The 17,784-nt window shown below is 43.3% G+C and overlaps 2 protein-coding genes across 4 annotated transcripts in view; both read right to left on the reverse strand.

Annotated features, from left to right (window-relative positions):
* Positions 1-10,612, reverse strand: part of LOC135556065 (vesicle-fusing ATPase-like) — a 44,612-nt gene extending 34,000 nt beyond the window's left edge. Inside the window, exon 1 of one of the 3 annotated variants that reach the window (XM_064988954.1) lies at positions 10,349-10,612. In XM_064988954.1, coding sequence (XP_064845026.1) covers positions 10,349-10,360 — 12 coding nt within the window. In that variant the 5' untranslated portion in view covers positions 10,361-10,612. The remainder of the gene's footprint in view (positions 1-10,348) is intronic. The other 2 variants (XM_064988953.1, XM_064988955.1) reach the window with 2 other exon arrangements.
* Positions 10,613-14,757: 4,145 nt separating this feature from the next.
* Positions 14,758-17,528, reverse strand: LOC135556066 (cyclin-dependent kinase 5 activator 1-like). The gene is made up of 2 exons (XM_064988956.1): positions 16,882-17,528; positions 14,758-15,893 (listed from the first exon to the last, which is right to left on the reverse strand). Exon 2 carries the CDS (start codon positions 15,766-15,768, stop codon positions 14,827-14,829), a length of 942 nt encoding a protein of 313 aa, XP_064845028.1. The 5' UTR covers positions 15,769-15,893; positions 16,882-17,528; the 3' UTR covers positions 14,758-14,826.
* Between the last annotated feature and the right edge of the window lie 256 nt (positions 17,529-17,784).

Consider the following 17,784-nt stretch of genomic DNA (forward strand, 5'->3'; position numbering starts at 1 on the left):
CTGGACCGAACTAAATGGTATTCAAGTAATTGGACTGACGTCGGTCAATTAGTTGTTTAATATCCAAAAAATGAAGTCTTGGCTCAGCGCTTCATCACAGTCTCAATACACTTTAGTCTGGGTCTGGCTATAAGTGTTCTGGTCCAGTGGTGGCTGGAATGGAATAAATGGAACGGTATGAATGGAAACCCTGTGTTTGATACCTTTCAATTAATTCCATTTCAACCATTACAATGAGCTCGTCCTCCTATATCTCTGCCCACCAGTCTCCTCTGTCAAGTTCTAATAATGCAGTCCATACTACCAGTGCAGTTATGACATTATTATGACATCCTTATAAAGACCTGTATGCACTGTTGGAGGCAGGGACAGTTATGGACAGAAAGTGGTTGTGTGAGGTCATTTAGTTCACTGCTAATAGTTTAGTTGCAGTTTGTGGGAGTCATAGTTTGGGGTGGTTATCGGTTGTAGAGGATGTGTAGAGATTCACAGGAGGGAGAATGCTATCTAGTTCAATCGGTAATTTTCTCGTATCCTGTCACACTCCTCCAACAATCTTAAATCCTGACTCTTGTCATGTTGAAAACCTCCCCATTCTATCACATCTTGCACAGAACACAGATTTTGTTGAGTAATCTTTCCGCTGCGCTGTTGTGTTTGTTTATTTACAAGTTGTACATTACAAAAACGGAACATAATATGTTAACTCTCCAATTAAAATACTATAGATGACCACACATACAGTACCAGTCAAAGGTTTGGACACACCACCTATTCAGGGGGTATTCTTTTTTACTATGTTCTACATTGTAGAATGATAGTGAAGACATCAAAACTACATAATACATATGGTATGATGTAGTAAGCAGAAATGTGTTAAACAAATCAAAATAGATTTTAGATTCTTCAAAGTAGCCACCCTTTGCCTTTGACAGCTTTGCACACTCAGCATTCTCTCAACCTGCTTCATGAGGAACGCTTTTCAAACAGTCTTGAAGGAGTTCCCACATATACTGAGCACTTGATGGCTGCTTTTCCTTCACTCTGAGGTCCAACTCTTCCCAAACCATCTCATTTGGGTTGAGGTTGGGGGATTATGGAGGCCAGGTCATCTGATGCAGCACTCCATCACTCTCTTTCTTGGTCAAATATCCCTTACACAGCCTGGAGGTGTGTTGGGTCATTGTCCTGTTGAAAAACATGTGATAGTCCCACTAAGCGCAAACCAGATGGGATCGCTGCAGAATGCTGGGTTAGCCATGCGGATTAAGTGTGCTTTGAATTCTAAATAAATCTCTGACAGTGTCACCAGCAAAGCACCCCCACGCCATCATACCTCCTCCTCCGTGCTTCACGGTGGGAACCACACATGCAGAGATCGTCCATTCGCTTACTCTGCGTCTCACAAAGACACGCCGGTTGTCACCAAAAATCTCAAATTTGGACTCATCCGACGGTCTGATGACAGATTTCCACCGGTCTAATGTCCATTGCTAGTGTTTCTTGGCCCAAGTAAGTCTCTGCTTATTATTGGTGTCCTTTATTAGTGGTTTCTTTGCAGCAATTCGACCATGAAGTCCTGATTCATGTAATCTCTTCTGAACCGTGATGCTGAGGTGTGTATGTTACTCTAACTCTGTGAAGCATTTATTTGGGCTGCAATTTCTGAGGCGGATAACTCTAATGAACTTATCCTCTGCAGCAGAGGTAACTCTGGGTCTTCCATTCTTATGGCGGTCCTCATGAGAGTTCTCTAGGTCGACTGTTCATAGTGAATCTGCGTACTTTCCTGTGTTTTCCTCGTAGTAAGGGAATTTAGTAAGGGGTATTCATGTAGGCTATTTCCCTCTGTTGTAAAATGTCCACTGTGTGCTGTCAGTCTGTGATACCATCTATGTCCCTCTCAGCAGCTCTGACACTCTAGGCCCAGCAACAATATGCAGTGCACTCTGCAAGGGCGAGAGAAGAAGGGAGACCAATGCCAGTGGACACACCTTGTGAATGGCGTAGCAGTGAAGACGTGTTTGTTTGTCCTCTCGTGTACTTTTGTATTTTTTGTATATATATTTCAATTTATTTTCAATATCTTTTCGATTTTTAATTTGATTATACATTCCGGTAACCTGCCTCACCCAATGTGATACAGAATCGCTATTATTTTACATTTTAGAACACATACAGTGCCTTGCGAAAGTATTCGGCCCCCTTGAACTTTGCCACATTTTGCCACATTTCAGGCTTCAAACATAAAGATATAAAACTGTATTTTTTTGTGAAGAATCAACAACAAGTGGGACGCAATCATGAAGTGGAACGACATTTATTGGATATTTCAAACTTTTTTAACAAATCAAAAACTGAAAAATTGGGCGTGCAAAATTATTCAGCCCCCTTAAGTTAATACTTTGTAGCGTCACCTTTTGCTGCGAATACAGCTGTAAGTCGCTTGGAGTATGTCTCTATCAGTTTTGCACATCGAGAGACTGAATTTTTTTCCCATTCCTCCTTGCAAAACAGCTCGAGCTCAGTGAGGTTGGATGGAGAGCATTTGTGAACAGCAGTTTTCAGTTCTTTCCACAGATTCTCGATTGGATTCAGGTCTGGACTTGACTTGGCCATTCTAACAACACCTGGATATGTTTATTTTTGAACCATTCCATTGTAGATTTTGCTTTATGTTTTGGATCATTGTCTTGTTGGAAGACAAATCTCCGTCCCAGTCTCACGTTGTTTGCAGAGTCCATCAGGTTTTCTTCCAGAATGGTCCTGTATTTGGCTCCATCCATCTTCCCATCAATTTTAACCATCTTCCCTGTCCCTGCTAAAGAAAAGCAGGCCCAAACCATGATGCAGCCACCACCATGTTTGACAGTGGGGATGGTGTGTTCAGGGTGATGAGCTGTGTTGCTTTTAAGCCAAACATAACGTTTTGCATTGTTGCCAAAAAGTTCAATTTTGGTTTCATCTGACCAGAGCACCTTCTTCCAAATGTTTGGTGTGTCTCCCAGGTGGCTTGTGGCAAACTTTAAACAACACTTTTTATGGATATCTTTAAGAAATGGATTTCTTCTTGCCACTCTTCCATAAAGGCCAGATTTGTGCAATATACGACTGATTGTTGTCCTATGGACAGAATCTCCCACCTCAGCTGTAGATCTCTGCAGTTCATCCAGAGTGATCATGGGCCTCTTAGCTGCATCTCTGATCAGTCTTCTCCTTGTATGAGCTGAAAGTTTAGAGGGACGGCCAGGTCTTGGTAGATTTGCAGTGGTCTGATACTCCTTCCATTTCAATATTATCGCTTGCACAGTGCTCCTTGGGATGTTTAAAGCTTGGGAAATCTTTTTGTATCCAAATCAGGCTTTAAACTTCTTCACAACAGTATCTCGGACCTGCCTGGTGTGTTCCTTGTTCTTCATGATGCTCTCTGCGCTTTTGTATTTATCATCATTAGTCATTTAGGTCAACATTGGATCATTCAGAGATCCTCACTGAACTTCTGGAGAGAGTTTGCTGCACTGAAAGTAAAGGGGCTGAATAATTTTGCACTCCCAATTTTTCAGTTTTTGATTTGTTAAACAGTTTGAAATATCCAATAAATGTCGTTCCACTTCATGATTGTGTCCCACTTGTTGTTGATTCTTCACAAAAAAATACAGTTTTATATCTTTATGTTTGAAGCCTGAAATGTGGCAAAAGGTTGCAAAGTTCAAGGGGGCCGAATACTTTCGCAAGGCACTGTACAAGAACCTCCAGAAGCTAACCAGCTAATTAGCAACAATTATTTAGTCATTGTTAGCCATTGCTAACGGCTTTTACCTTCTGCACAGATACCAGCCCTGCTTTTAGCCTGGATAATACTCGCTAGTGTACCAGTATCGGACTGTCTCTCCACAACAACACCGGATTCCTGCCGTAATCCCTGAACCACTATTTCTGATCTTCACAGCTAGCATGCAGCTAGCTAGCTCACAGCTTGCAGCTAGCTAGCTCACACTCATCTTGCCCTCACCGTGGTACCCAGTACCGAAGCTATCCCTGAGGCCCACCTCCCGGCCTACTCAGCTGTTCACCCGAACCCCACTCATACACGGCTAGAGCCCAATACTCCACCGGATCCTTGCTGTAAACTCTGGACCTTGGCACCGGATCACCGCTGCTACCGATTGGATATAGTGGCTTACGCCACTGCCACGAAGCTAGCACAAGTTAGCCATGAGCCAGGCACATCTCCCGGCTAGCAAACTAAATTCCACAATACCTCTTTCGAGTATTTGCTGACAAATACTCCATCTGCTGTGCCTTCATCCGGCCTCCGTCGGAGCAGACACTCCTACTAGCCCAGGGCTACTAACTTTAAACGCTGTGTCGCTAGCGTAGTGGTGGCTTCCCTGTTCCATCTACTGTTGCCCCCTGGACACTATGATTACTTGGCTACATAGCTGATGCCTGCTGGACTGTCCATTAATCACGGTACTCCATTCTGTTTATATATATTTTTGATATGTCGGCCCCAGCCGCAAACTCAGGCTCTGTGTGTAGTTAATCCGACCCTCTCTGCCTAGTCATCGCCATATTACCTGCTGTTGTTGTGTTAGCTGATTAGCTGTTGTTGTCTCACCTGTTGTTTTAGCTAGCTCTCCCAATCAATACCTGCGATTACTTTATGCCTCGCTGTATGTCTCTCTCAAATGTCAATATGTCTTGTATACTGTTGTTCAGGTTAGTTATTATAGTTTTAGTTTCCACTCTTCATACCTTTGATAGCTCCTTTGTCCCACCTCCCACACATGCAGTGACCTCACCCATTACAACCAGCATGTCCAGAGATACAACCTATCTTATCATCACCCAGTGCCTGGGCTTACCTCCGCTGTACCCACACCCCACCATACCCCTGTCTGCGCATTATGCCCTGAATATTCTTTGTCCCCAACGCTCTAGGCGACCAGTTTTGATAGCCTTTAACCGCACCCTCATCCTACTCCTCCCCTGTTCCGCGGGTGATGTGGAGGTAAACCCAGACCCTGCATGTCCCCAGGCACCCTCATTTGTTGACTTCTGTGATCGAAAAAGCCTTGGTTTCATGCATGTCAACATCAGAAGCCTCCTCGCTAAGTTTGTTTTACTCACTGCTTTAGCACACTCTGCCAACCCTGATGTCCTTGCTGTGTCTGAATCCTGGCTTAGGAAGGCCACCAAAAATTCTGAGATTTCCATACCCAACTATAACATTTTCCATCAAGATAGAACTGCCAAAGGGGGAGGAGTTGCAGTCTACTGCAGAGATAGCCTGCAAAGTAATGTCATACATTCCAGGTCCATACCCAAACAGTTTGAACTTCTAATTTTAAAAATGTATCTCTCCAGAAATAAGTCTCTCACTGTTGCCGCCTGCTACCGACCCCCCTCAGCTCCCAGCTGTGCCCTGGACACCATTTGTGAATTGATCGCCCCCCATCTAGCTTCAGAGTTTGTTCTGTTAGGTGACCTAAACTGGGATATGCTTAACACCCCGGCAGTCCTACAATCTAAGCTAGATGCCCTCAATCTCACACAAATCATCAAGGAACCAGCAGGTACAACCCTAAATCTGTAAACAAGGGCACTGTCATAGACGTTATCCTGACCAACTGGCCCTCCAAATACACCTGCGCTGTCTTCAATCAGGATCGCAGCGATCACTGCCTCATTGCCTGTATCCGCTATGGGTCCGCAGTCAAACGACCACCCCTAATCACTGTCAAACGCTCCCTAAAACTCTTCTGCGAGCAGGCCTTTCTAATCAACCTGGCCCGGGTATCCTGGAAGGATATTGACCTCCTCCCGTCAGTTGAGGATGCCTGGTCATTATTTAAAGGTAACTTCCTCACCATCTTAGATAAGCATGCTCCGTTCAAAAAATGCAGAACAAAGAACAGATATAGACCCTGGTTCACTCCAGACCTGACTGCCCCCGACCAGCACAAAAACATCCTGTGGCGGACTGCAATAGCATTGAATAGTCACTGTGATATGCAACTGTTCAGGGAAGTCAAGAACCAATACACGCAGTCAGTCAGGAAAGCAAAGGCTAGCTTTTTCAAGCAGAAATTTGCATCCTGTAGCTCTAACTCCAAAAAGTTCTGGGACACTGTAAAGTCCATGGAGAACAAGAGCACCTCCTCCCAGCTGCCCATTGCACTGAGGCTAGGTAACACGGTCATAAATCCATGATAATTGAAAACTTCAACAACCATTTCTCAACGGCTGGCCTTGCCTTCTTCCTGGCTACTCCAACCTTGGCCAACAGCTCCGCCCCCCTGCAGCTACTCGCCCAAGCCTCCCCAGCTTCTCCTTTACCCAAATCCAGATAGCAGATGTTCTGAAAGACCTGCAAAACCTGGACCCGTACAAATCAGCCGGGCTTGACAATCTGGACCCTCTATTTCTGAAACTATCCGCCGCCATTGTCGCAACCCCTATTACCAGCCTGTTCAACCTCTCTTTCATATCGTCTGAGATCCCCAAGGACTGGAAAGCTCCCCCTCTTCAAAGGGGGAGACACCCTGGACCCAAACTGTTACAGACCTACATCCATCCTGCCCTGCCTATCTAAGGTCTTCGAAAGCCAAGTCAACAAACAGATCAATGACCATCTCGAATCCCACCGTACCTTCTCCGCTGTGCAATCTGGTTTCCGAGCCGGTCACGGGTGCACCTCAACCACGCTCAAGGTGCTAAACGATATAATAACCGCCATCGATAAAAGACAGTACTGTGCAGCCGTCTTCATCGACCTGGCCAAGGCTTTCGACTCTGTCAATCACCATATTCTTATTGGCAGACTCAGTAGCCTCGGTTTTTCTAATGACTGCCTTGCCTGGTTCACCAACTACTTTTCAGACAGAGTTCAGTGTGTCAAATCGGAGAGCATGTTGTCCGGTCCTCTGGCAGTCTCTATTGTAGATAGGCCACAGGGTTCAATTCTCAGGCCGACTCTTTTCTCTGTATATATCAATGATGTTGCTCTTGCTGCGGGCGATTCCCTGATCTACCTCTACGCAGACGACACCATTCTGTATACTTCTTGCCCTTCCTTGGACACTGTGCTATCTAACCTCCAAACGAGCTTCAATGCGAGCTGCTCTTAAACGCTAGTAAAACCAAATGCATGCTTTTCAACTGTTCGCTGCCTGCACGCGCACGCCCGACTTGCATCCGACTTGCATCACCACCCTGGATGGTTCCGACCTAGAATATGTGGACATCTATAAGTACCTTGGTGTCTGGCTAGACTGTAAACTCTCTTTCCAGAGTCATATCAAACATCTCCAATCCAAAATCAAATCTAGAATCAGATTTCTATTTCACAAACAAAACCTACACTCACGCCGCCAAACTTACCCTAGTAAAACTGACTATCCTACAGATCCTCGACTTCGGTGATGTCTACAAAATAGCTTCCAATACTCTACTCAGCAAACTGGATGCAGTTTATCACAGTGCCATCCGTTTTGTTACTAAAGCACCTTATACCACCCACCACTGCAACCTGTATGCTCTAATTGGCTGGCTCTTGCTACATATTTGTCGCCAGACCCACTGGCTCCAGGTCATCTACAAGTCCATGCTAGGTAAAGCTCCGCCTTATCTCAATTCACTGGTCACGATGGCAACACCCAGCACGCACTCCAGCAGGTGTATCTCACTGATCATCCCTAAAGCCAACACCTCATTTGGTCGCCTTTCCTTCCATTTCTCGGCTGCCTGTGACTGGAACGAATTGCAAAAATCGTTGAAGTTGGAGACTTTTATCTCCCTCACCAACTTTAAACATCTGCTATCTGAGCAGCGAACCGATCGCTGCAGCTGTACATAGTCCATCGGTAAATAGACCTCCTCCCGGGGCAGCAGGGTAGCCTAGTGGTTAGAGCTTTGGACTAGTAACCAAAAGGTTGCAAGTTCAAACCCCTGAGCTGACAAGGTACGAATCTGTCGTTCTGCCCCTGAACAGGCAGTTAACCCACTGTTCCTAGGCTGTCATTGAAAATATGCTTTTGTTCTTAACTGACTTGCCTGGTAAAAAAAAAAAAAAATCCCCATACTGTTTTTATTTATTTACTTTTCTGCTCTTTTGCACACCGGTATCTCTACCTGCACATGACCATCTGATCATTTATCACTCCAGTGTTAATCTGCTAAATTGTAATTATTCGCCTACCTCCTCATGCCTTTTGCACACAATGTATGTAGACTCTTTTTTTCTTCTTTTTTTTCTACTGTGTTATTGACTTGTTTATTGTTTAATCCATGTGTAACTCTGTGTTGTTGTCTGTTCACACTGCTATGCTTTATCTTGGCCAGGTCGCAGTTGTAAATGAGAACTTGTTCTCAACTAGCCTAAAGGTGAAATAAAAATGTATTTAAAAAATAAATGACTAAAAATGTATCATCAGATGCATTGGCTCGGTACAGAGATGCACATTCTCCCTCTCACTCAGGCATAGATTTCAAAGCATCTCAATGCCTGTAATGCAAGTACGTCGACTGAAATGATAACAAATAAACAAGTCTGTCGACTGAAATTATAACAAATAAACAAGTCTATTGCCTGAAACGAACTGCTGAATCCAGTACACTTATGTACAAAAGCTAATCATTGCCTTGACATTTAATGGCAAGAAGGAGTAGAAAGAATGACATTTTGGTTATTTTCATAGTTAAAGATAGCATATTCTATACTGTCTTGTAATTCCATTGGGGCCACTATAGGGGGAAATATTTGGTTAATCCAAAAATGCCTTGTCATATAATTTAGCAGTGCATAGGGACCGGAAATTTGTGATAGACACCTCTGGTGGAGATGTTTAAAAAGAACACAACAGCTCTAGTCAGAATTTCACAAATTGCACCTCTGGTCGTGTCTGTGTGCCCACGGTGCCCTGGCTGGATGCAAACCCTGCTGACAAATCAAAGCTGTCTTGTTGTAGATAGGCCTATCTTACAACAAAGAATCCATTGAGAATGGAAAGGTGATCCTTGTTTCAGTTTTCAGTTTCAGTTTTCAGTCCTTATTCTCAAACCACAGAGGGGTATTGCCAGTAGTGTCTTCTGATACAAGTTTGAATAATGCAGGCGTGCAACAACATCAACCAATGGAATAGGCTTTGATTTGCAAATCTCATGCTATTTTGCCCCACCTATATTACAATTTTACCTGGAACTATGTCAATTCAATGGGCAAGTTTAGATCTCCATAACATTTAATGGTTTAAAACTAGGAGAGACAGGAGAAGAGCTTCAATCAGCATTAGTGATGGGCCTACATGCCAAAGTGCGTTGCATAACTTGACAGTTGACCAGCTCTAAATGGTGCTCCTTCCTGTGATTATAATCCAGAGATATACGTATTTCCAATAGCAATTTGGCAGCACAGTGGCACCAGTCTCTATCAGCAGGCCAGGCAGGGCATAGCTAACCTACATAATGCAGCAGAAAGGTGTTTGTTCAAGTTGAGCATAGCATATATACCTGTAGCACTCCAGGAACAGAGTTGCTTACCCCTGCTTTAGGTTGTTGCTGGACAACATTGAGGAATTTTTTTGGGGTCCTTTTAAGTTTTAGAGTTAATTTCCTGCAATTGTTTGTTCTACCATTCTAACTCTCAACAGTAAATTGACCCTGACTGAGTTCCCCAAAAAGTATTTGGATTTGGAAATTGATCCATGGGCATAAAAAAGGGGGTTGCTCAACCATGTTCTAGATAGCGCAAAAATAGCTTTCCAATACAAGAAAGCACAGATTATATTCTGGACTCCCAAAACTGCCATATGCTATATAGCCTAATAAAAAGACACCTGCGATGTCGAGGTCGTGCTATGGACAAGGACGCATGTGTGCGCTGCTGTGATATGCTTTTCACAAAATTATTACAAGCACTTTTTGCACAGATATCCTATAAAAGGTTTAAATTGCCCTTTTAAGCATTCTGTCGGCTAAAGGGCATGTAAAATCCAGGATTAGTTTTAACCGATTCACTCAGCTAATGCAGTGGCTAGCTGTAGAGGCCGATAGCTCCCTAGCTCTGACTGTAGGCTGATTATACAAGACAGATAAATTGTTTCTGCGACCGTAAAAAAAAAAACAGATTTTACGGGAGCCTATCAAACTGAATGCCAGGGCATAAAAAACATTCTGCATCGAAATAGCTGAGCCGACGTCGTATTTGACATTCAGATACCATGTTGCTGCAGCTAAATTTTTGCCTGTAAACCATACGTCGCACTCGGCATTGTACCCTATTTTACAATGAAATAAATGTTTTATTTTGACAAGGAGATATTGAACAAACGAGAAAATATCTTACCCGGGCCGCCATATTCGCGTTTGGTGATGTTCAGAGGTGCAGCTCTGAATGGTAATTCATACGGCAGTCGGAAGCACTGCCAGTAGGACTGTATCCTACCTATCTAGCTACGCAGGAGGAACCAACGCTACACACACTGCAAGACTGACGAGTACAACGCATTCAGTTTTGATTGGCCGAATTCAGAGGAAGCCCTCGATGAACGTTCTTCTTCCTCGTCAATGATCTCGTGCAATGAACGTTCCTCACGTTGCACGATTGATGGATAGGCTGGCAATCTTATGGAATGACCTCCCTCCTGATTCCATGTGTGTCCCCCTCCCACTCTCACACACTCTTATCCATGTAGCCTATTCTCTGTTTAATGTTGAGTATTCGCAATACAATTATTTTGTTATTAAACCAAGCTAAACGCCACATTGTATGTAGCCTAGTTTACCAGTAAATAATATGGGCTAACCAATTACGCACACAATATAGCTATTGGAGTTTATAGATTAACATTGTGATCTGCAATTGTGAATAAGCAGCTAGAATCTAGATCCTAAACTGTGCTGGGTGTGTGGTATCTTGCGAAGGTCCTTTCAGCACTGCAGACAGCGCCTCTACATTAGTCAGGACCAGGGACAGCGGCCCTCACACGAACAAACAGCTAGCTGCTCCTTCAGCACCACCAACCGTGGACAGCTCATCCTAACCCCTCCACCACTTCAGAAAAGACCATTCCGCACTGCAGTTGCCCACCCCGCTGCAGATTAGATGTTTGTTAGTGTGAGGGCCGCTGTCCCTGGTCCTGACTAATGTCTGCAAGTGCTGAAAGGAGCGCCTTTGCAAGATACCACACACCCAGCACAGTTTAGGATCTAGATTCTAACAATGCGCACCCAGTGTTTTTAAGGGGGGTTCCCTTTGAGCGAGACAAGGCGCAAAATTGCTAATCTTAATCACATGGAAGGAAAGGTCGATCTGTGATTCTCCGCAGTTCGACTGCAATCTCAAGTCAGCCTGCCATGGATAGTGGAGGCTACCTCGGCAGCCTCACAGCAGACATGGCTATAGTTTGGCAGACATATTCAGCTACCAAATCCTCTCTTATCCAACATTCCACCCAGCCAATCAAATGGAACGGTGAAGCTATTTCAATGACGGTACTTAGATACAGTATCTGTCCTCTCAGATCTTCAAACTGCAGGTTGCTCAGCATTCCTGATGATGGACCACAACTCTCTACTGTCTCGTTGTGGCTAGACTGGGTAGTGCGGGCTCATGGGAAGTTATGTTTATATTTTTTTACAGGGATGGCTTCCATGACCTACAGATGAAGGGAAGATGTTTCCCCTCATATTGTTTATACAATGCTTTATATGGCTAGGAGGTGGAAAGTATTTGGCCTGTCTGCAATATAGTTGTATAGTGTGTGATCCCTTGGACAGGATTGGTGTATCCAATACAGTGAAAATTCCACCAAGCCTAACTGTCTAAAATGGAGGTCTTACTTCCTCAATGTTCAACATTCATTCACACGATCAGACACAATGAAACAGAACATTTAATAAAGACTTGCAAATGTATTTTTTATATAAAGTAAATGTAACAGTTGATCAAATTCTTCTCACTCACATACATAGTCACACATCCACATACATTAGTCACAGATTGCCTCATCTTCCCTCTAATAACACTATTTTGACATGATTTGTTCAACAAAGTTGCACACAATATGATTCACAAATGAAAAGGGGAAAACATTTCATAACCCCATTAACTTTGTATTGTACAAACGTGTTGTCTTGTTTGTGTTGCAAATGAAAATATGGCACATAGTTATGACTTAGTCAAAGAGAAGAGGATGCAAGGTGAACTTCACCCCTCTCCATAAAGTTCCATAGAGTCCCAGGCTGTGTTCCATTCCAAACAGGCTGAGTTTCCCATTCCAAACTGGCTGGGTGTTCCATTACAAACATTTGTTTCCTTCCCTCTGTTCTTTGCGACTTGCCCTTGCTGAGTTGAATGGACTGAATAGATGAAAACAAAATGGTGGAAACTCCACCTGGCAGTCACTATCTCTGTTGCTTTACACAATATATAAGTCCAAGTATAGAAGTTTCACTGCTTGTCATTTCCACTACATTTCTACTCATCAGTATTATTGGCCAGTTTACACATGTGCATTTTCATGGAAGGCCTATTGATAGAGTTCGCAAAATATCCAGATGTCAATATTTTACCATTTACTGTAACTATCTGAAATTGTAAAGATTATAATTACACACATTCAGATGTGGTTGGAGCTAATAAACATTAATAGCAGTGAAAAGTGAGCAATATTCACATTTTCATTTACTAGCATCTATTTAGATGCAGCAAAACCTCTGTGAATTATTTTCTTTTCTTTTCAGTAAATATTTCAAGCACATGGAAGTGTAAAGTACAGTATTGTATGAGAATAAGCACTGAACCCATACCACACAACTCGGTTCAACAGCAAAGAAAATGTCTTGATAATTATAATTCCAATTTTATCTGAAAGGTATACATCAGCTATCTACTGTTCAATCCCTCCCAAACACATCATACACGAAGAACTTGTATGCAGGCTCTGCAATCTAATTTTCATATGCATATTTTTCATGAGGTTTGAGACTGTTGGTAATATCAATGGCAGTTTCAATTGAACGCTACGTAGCCAAGTCAGTGGAGATTCTGAAATGGAGAGATAATTCATATTTCTCTTGTTACACATTGCCATTGGTAGAACACAAGTCACTGGCTCTGTCATCTCCAACATACATACGCAATAATATAATAATAACTAATGAAATGTATAGGATGATTGCACAAAGAAGTCTTTCTTGTTCTGCATGATGATCCAAGACTTGCCTTGTTGTTTTTATAAATCATAATTTTCAGAACGATATGGCACAACCTTGCAGGAGGTGGGATTTCATCAAAATGAAGACTTAATCAGTAATCATGATTTCATAATTATTTAAGGTAAGGGCAGCATTGCAGCATACTGCTCTGTCTAAAATCATGTGGGGTATGTCTAAAATGGCATCCTATTCCCTATGTAGTGCACTACTTTTGGCCATAGCAGCCCATTACATAGGAAATAAGGCGTCATTTAGGACTTTGTCGTGGTGTGCGAACACAAAGCAGCATGCTAGGAACCCATAGAAGCACACATGCATGTCAACACAAGTCGTTACATAAATAACCATCAGTGGGGAGGAAAGAGTCTCTTTATTAAGGGAGATGACTGAATGGAGAATCCATTTTGTTCTGACCTCAATGGAAACCAAGGAGGTGGACACATCATATGAAGTGCCACAATAATAGTCTCCTTTAGTTCTCGACTAGTGTTGTTTCAGTGCAATGGAAGTCAATCAACTCAGCAGTATGTTCTACTGGTATCCCATATCACTTTCTTTGACGAGGACTAGCCTCCTCTCCATACCAAAACACAAATCAGGACTTTGGTGGGTGATGAGGTTTGGTAATGTTATCTGTAAATGGTGAAATAAAACCAGGCATGCTTGTTGTGGGAAGAAGTGCAATGTTGTGGGGGAAGACTTGGGCAGGGCTATTGTTGGTGGTGAGGTAGGGGGCATTTGCATTTTTTAAATTTTACTAGGCAAGTCAGTTAAGAACAAATTCTTATTTTCAATGACTGCCTAGAAACAGTGGGTTAACTGCCTGTTCAGGGGTAGAACGACAGATTTGTACCTTGTCAGCTTGGGGATTTGAACTTGCAACCTTTTGGTTGCTAGTCCAATACTCTAACCACTAGGCTACCCTGCCTCCCCAAAATGGAGGACATTACGAAATCAAGACGTGTGAAGACGTGATGTCCTGATGACATGGGACGTGGTCTCATGCGTAAGTGGAATCCTCATGTTTCTTGTTCCCCTACATTGCTTGTTGAATCCACATGGATCCTCTCTTTAGCTTATGAAGTTCCTAAAGTGATTCTCTTGACTCTGAATCTGGACACAAAATGTATCTGTCTTTTACTCAGCCATTCTTCTTTTTACTCAAGTCATTGACATTTGATTACCTGTTTTGGGATTATGAGGGGTCATCATTTTCTATCATTGTAATCTTGTCAAGTTTGGCTGCTATTGAAGTAATATGTAATATGTGTCCAGCCCCAGACCACGCTGCATCTGTGTTGTTAAATGTCCTGAAGGCAGTGTTTTAATGTTCACTCAACATAAAGGTTATCAGTAATTGTATCTGTGTGATTGTCTGTAAGTACTATAATGCCCAAATATTGTTAACATGATATATGACACCAGAGCCTCCTAATTGGTCATTATGGGCCTCCAGTTAAACCAATTTCCTCCTAATTCAAGATGGGAATACCAAACAACGGTCCTGTTTTTTCTGTAGTCGTGCGTGCCACCCTGACCCTATCCACATCCCTCCCGTCCCACTTCTCCCCTGTTCCTCCCTTTACCATTCTCCCATGGTTCCTCTTATCGGTCGAGGCCAATCAACAACCTTGTCTTCTCTTCCTCCTTCTTGCTCTCATTTTTGAGGTCGGCAAACACCTGGGTGAAGTAGTGTGGGTCGGAGTTGATCTGCAGCATCTTGCCACTCATGCGGTTGATGATTTCCAGGCAGCGATCCCAGAAGGCCTCCTTCTCAGCCTCAACCAGGAAGGGCTTGAGCGGGTAGGAGATCTCGTTGCCCATGTAGGAGTAGGACAGGTAGAGGCAGGTGAGCAGAGAGGCTTGCAGCTCCTGCTCGCTGGCCACCTCGGAGGAGACCACATCGCGGCACAGCATGTAGAGGAAGACCACGTTGGCTGGGGTGATGAAGCCCTGGTCCTGCCAGCCCTGGAGAAGGAGGGAGCGGTCCACGCTTCGCAACCACAGCACCGGGTCGGTAGGCGACAGACGCTTCAGCCGGTAGCAGCGCCGGCACAGGAACTCACCCAGGCTACGCATTAGCTCGCTGGTGGAGGCCTGGACAATCACCCGCTTGGGCGTGCCCGCGTTCGTTGCCTGGCCCCCCTTGGAACCAGTCAACGGGTTCTTCTTAGCGGTGGCAGCGACGTTGGAGACGGTCTTGGAGGTGGGAATGGTGGCAGCTATGGTGGGTTCCTGCGTGGTGAAAGAGGACAAGTTGGCGCAGGACTGGGATTTCTTCAGCTTCTGGCTGTTGGTGATGGTGTGCTCAGTGCTGACCTTCTGCCCGTCGTCTGGTGGGAGCTTTTTGGAACCTTTCCGTTTGGCCGATACCGCCACAATGCGTTTCCATGGCAACACACTGATGAGGGACTGGCGCTTGAGGCTCTTGGTGTCCTTGGAGTTTTTGCTGTTCTGGACTGCCGTGTAGTGGCCCACAGTGGCCGGGCCATCTTCGAACAGGGCTGCTTTCCGGTAGCTGGGGGAGAGGGACAGTACGGTACCCATGGTTCCTCTGGGAGAGAGAGTTATGGAGGGGAGGAAGAGTTGGCTCTCTTCTCTGGGGGATCTGATAAAAGTGTTTCTAACGGGAAAAACCAAAGATTCTTGTTCTCTGAGAAGATAAATGATACCTGTCAATAAACAGACAAGAAAGTGCATTACAAAGTAGTGTGCTACAGCTTTTTGTGCATGGTAAACATTTGGTACTTGGGTGAAAATTGTATTGAAAATAAGCTGTACATTGATTTCTGAATGCATTTCCAATGGTTAGTAAAACAACTACTGTGGATCTTGGAAAATGCTGGGGTAAAGTATTTTATGATCAAATTCCTTTACAGCTTGGTTTGAATGAATGAATCAGTTCCTTATATGTGTGTTAATTAAGCTATGAATAATTATCACGTTTATTAAATAGCCTATGTTTATAGGAGATTCATAGTTGCATGTTTTTTTTTGTTAGTCACAGATAAATGAATAGACCTTGGGCTATATAACACCTCTTAGACAGTTAATTCATAACGGCCAAATCTCGCAGCATTCGCTATACAATTTTGATATAAGGATTTGTTAAATCTTAATTTCAATCGTGATGTTAATATCATTTATAAAATCGATTATGCCCAAATATCTCTAATTTCGAATGCAAATTCAAATTAATCTTACCAGGCAAAACATTAGATCGTTAATATGAATTTTATATAAGGAGCGAGATGAGGCCACGGAAGCATGATAAAGAAATGTGCGCAAGCATCCATCTTAGCTTCAAAATGGAAGCCTTGAATGAAAACACCATCCCCTTTAACACAATACAGCTTTGATAAGGATATAGATGTTATATTTGTTTATGTTACATATTTTTTATTTGTAATATTGATAAATGTTGTTTATTTATAACACATGACATGGAGATGTAGAAATGCAAGCAAAAAAATGCAAGCAAAAAACGGGCACTGTCATTTTAAAATGGTTCCTTAATCGTGTCCAATAAAGACAAATACAGTGCAATGATAATGAAACCGAATATACTGTATTGTTTATAGCATGTTGATTAAATCAATTGATAATGATGGTGACACAAGCTGCAGAATAACAACTGCTCATAACGCCACCATGTCTTACCTTCAAATCAGTAGAGTCTTCTGGTATAATCCATACAGAATCACGGCCTGTATAATCTTTACTTTTAGTACATTCTTGAGTATCTTGTTATGATTGTGATTAACCGTTAGGCCTAATAGTTGTTTTTCACACCGAGCTGCGGCCACTAGCACACGCGCTGTCCACGGTCCTGGGGTGTCGAGGGGGGAGCAATACAAGGCACTATGGAACTGAAAGCTCTAGGAATGAACGTTTCCCGGTACTTGTTGTGTCTATGTGCGGTGTTTCAATCTTCAGCTAAGAATAATGGAATATTCTCTTTCTCATAGAGGGTAATACCGGTACACAGCAGATGCGAAATGTATTGCCAACACTCGCTATTAGAATACAAATGTATTCCATTGAAGAGCAAAAATCAATAGCACGGCTGTTATCTCAGTCCACGCGACGAAGCAGACAGAGGGGGGTATCTCTCTCAAACACGCCGTGGGGAAAGTCGAGAAAGAATAAAAGGAAGACGTAAACATAGAAAAGAAAACGATCAAATGTATACTACAGCAAACCAGCATAAATCTCGACGCTTTCATGCAGGCATCTGCAGATATTCGGGTTGGCTGTGAAACTGATATGCAGCCATCCTATTGGTCCGCGCTGTATGCTGCTGCTTCTGCTATGTCGCTCTTGCAATAGTAGCGCAAGAGATGGTCTTGTGTGTGGGGTAGCCAACCGCTGGGTGCTTGGTCCATGGTGCTGAATCCGCTATCCAGAGGTGCCCTTCACTCCACTGACAACCAATACAGCAACGCCATACAAACTAGTTGGATACACTCCTGTAAACTCAAACCTCATTGGCAGATCAAGATTTATCCGTTGGTCTATATCTTTTAGATAAACATGCATTTGTAACTGAATCTGATGGTGAAA

Source organism: Oncorhynchus masou, chromosome 15, assembly GCF_036934945.1.
Source record: "Oncorhynchus masou masou isolate Uvic2021 chromosome 15, UVic_Omas_1.1, whole genome shotgun sequence".
Lineage (NCBI taxonomy): Eukaryota > Metazoa > Chordata > Actinopteri > Salmoniformes > Salmonidae > Oncorhynchus > Oncorhynchus masou.

Bases quoted from the DNA above. Each gene is read 5' to 3' on its own strand.
- LOC135556066 (XM_064988956.1), bottom strand. From the start codon at position 15,768: ATGGGTACCGTACTGTCCCTCTCCCCCAGCTACCGGAAAGCAGCCCTG.